Source organism: Dendroctonus ponderosae, unplaced genomic scaffold (genome assembly GCF_020466585.1).
Source record: "Dendroctonus ponderosae isolate FM_Combo_2020 unplaced genomic scaffold, Dpon_F_20191213v2 Dpon_F_20191213_12, whole genome shotgun sequence".
Lineage (NCBI taxonomy): Eukaryota > Metazoa > Arthropoda > Insecta > Coleoptera > Curculionidae > Dendroctonus > Dendroctonus ponderosae.
Genome location: NW_026017316.1, coordinates 2,421,576 through 2,422,883, shown reverse-complemented (window position 1 = coordinate 2,422,883; position 1,308 = coordinate 2,421,576). Strand labels below are relative to the sequence as shown.

The 1,308-nt window shown below is 58.3% G+C and overlaps 1 protein-coding gene across 1 annotated transcript; it reads right to left on the bottom strand.

Moving 5' to 3' along the window:
• Window positions 1-173: 173 nt before the first annotated feature.
• LOC109536574 lies at window positions 174-1,256 on the bottom strand. Its single transcript, XM_019902842.2, has 4 exons — window positions 1,149-1,256; window positions 959-1,073; window positions 639-904; window positions 174-582 (listed from the first exon to the last, which is right to left on the bottom strand). The coding sequence occupies exons 3-4, from the start codon at window positions 717-719 to the stop codon at window positions 304-306; spliced, it is 360 nt and encodes a 119-aa protein (XP_019758401.2). The 5' UTR covers window positions 720-904; window positions 959-1,073; window positions 1,149-1,256; the 3' UTR covers window positions 174-303.
• Window positions 1,257-1,308: the final 52 nt, after the last annotated feature.

Genomic DNA, 1,308 nt, shown 5'->3' with positions numbered 1-1,308 from the left:
GATATTTTGGCATGCGAGCATTTTGACAGCTCTAGCCGCGAAACGTCAAATTACTCGTTGCCGAGTGACTGTCAACATGTGAAAGCCACTGGAGGACTGCGCTTTCTGACGTCACCGACTGGACGGATACAAATTCGGCAAATTTTTTCTATGAAAATAAGTTTTCTTCAACGAACTGAACCAAAAACACTATTCTAAAATTAAATTAACGACTTAGTACTGGATAGATGTAGGCTACGCCCGCGACGTTGGGGGCTGCTGGTCGGGGCTGGGGGGCTGCGCCTCATCTACAACAGCCGCTCCTTAGTGGGGCTGTTGGTGCCCTGGACCGTCTGGCGGGCTGCTTTCGTCGTCCTCCCAGTCGCCGTCGCTGTCGTCGTCCAGGTCGCCCTCATCGGAGCTGAAGGCCAGCGCCTCCACCCAACTGGCCTGGTCGCTGTAGTAACTCATAGAGTCCACCTCTGAGTCCGTGGGGTCGAAGTCCGGGTCGGAAGCGACGCTGTCCGGCCGGGCGTCCTGCAGCAGCTGCAGCTCCTGCGTGTTCAACTCGGTGTAGTCGGTGTTCAGGATTATCGTGGCGCCCTGCAAGCCCCAATTGACAGCACACGATCCAGGGGGATTTTTCTGGGGGGACTCACCACAGCCTCCTCATCTAGCTCCTCCATGTCCTCGTCGCTTTCCAGCTCCAGCTCGTAGGGGTTGCCGATAAACTGGCGCATCTTCACGCGCACAGCGCCTCTAGGGCTGCGGTCACCGTGGCAGGCGGGGCTTCCTTGGGCCTCGCCGGCCGGCAGGATTTCACCTTCAGCGACTTGCCGTCGACTTTGAGGCGCTTCAAGCAGCCTCGCACCTCCTCCAAGTCGGTCTGGCTGGCGCACTCGATGATGCACCAACGCCGCGATTTCTGCAACCACCCATACATCAGGCGCTGCTCAGGGGGGCGCAGCCCTCGACTTACCTGCCGCGGTAGGCGCACGAGGGCGATCTTCGGATGGAGGCTCAGGATCTGGTGCTCGTCGGCGATTTTCACTGGGAAACGCAGGTACAATCGGTTGGCTGACTGACGTTCAGCGCTGCGGAGCCCCGGGGGGCGACTCGGTTAGCGATAGCAACAAAAACAACTCCAAAGGGGCACCGACACTACTTACCCCATTTCAGTGTGGAAGCTCGCGAACAAATGGCGTCGGTCGACTATTGACAGTGACACCTGTCCGATGCACAGATCCAGCCGATTGCACGACACAAAATATCCCCCCGGGGGTATGTTCTGTGTTGCACGACAGCCAGAGCTGCCTCACGCTCGTACAG

Bases quoted from the DNA above. Each gene is read 5' to 3' on its own strand.
- LOC109536574 (XM_019902842.2), bottom strand. From the start codon at position 719: ATGCGCCAGTTTATCGGCAACCCCTACGAGCTGGAGCTGGAAAGCGAC. The intron at 583-638 runs GTGAGTCCCCCC...TGGGGCTTGCAG, and splicing joins AGCTAGATGAGGAGGCTGTG to GGCGCCACGATAATCCTGAA.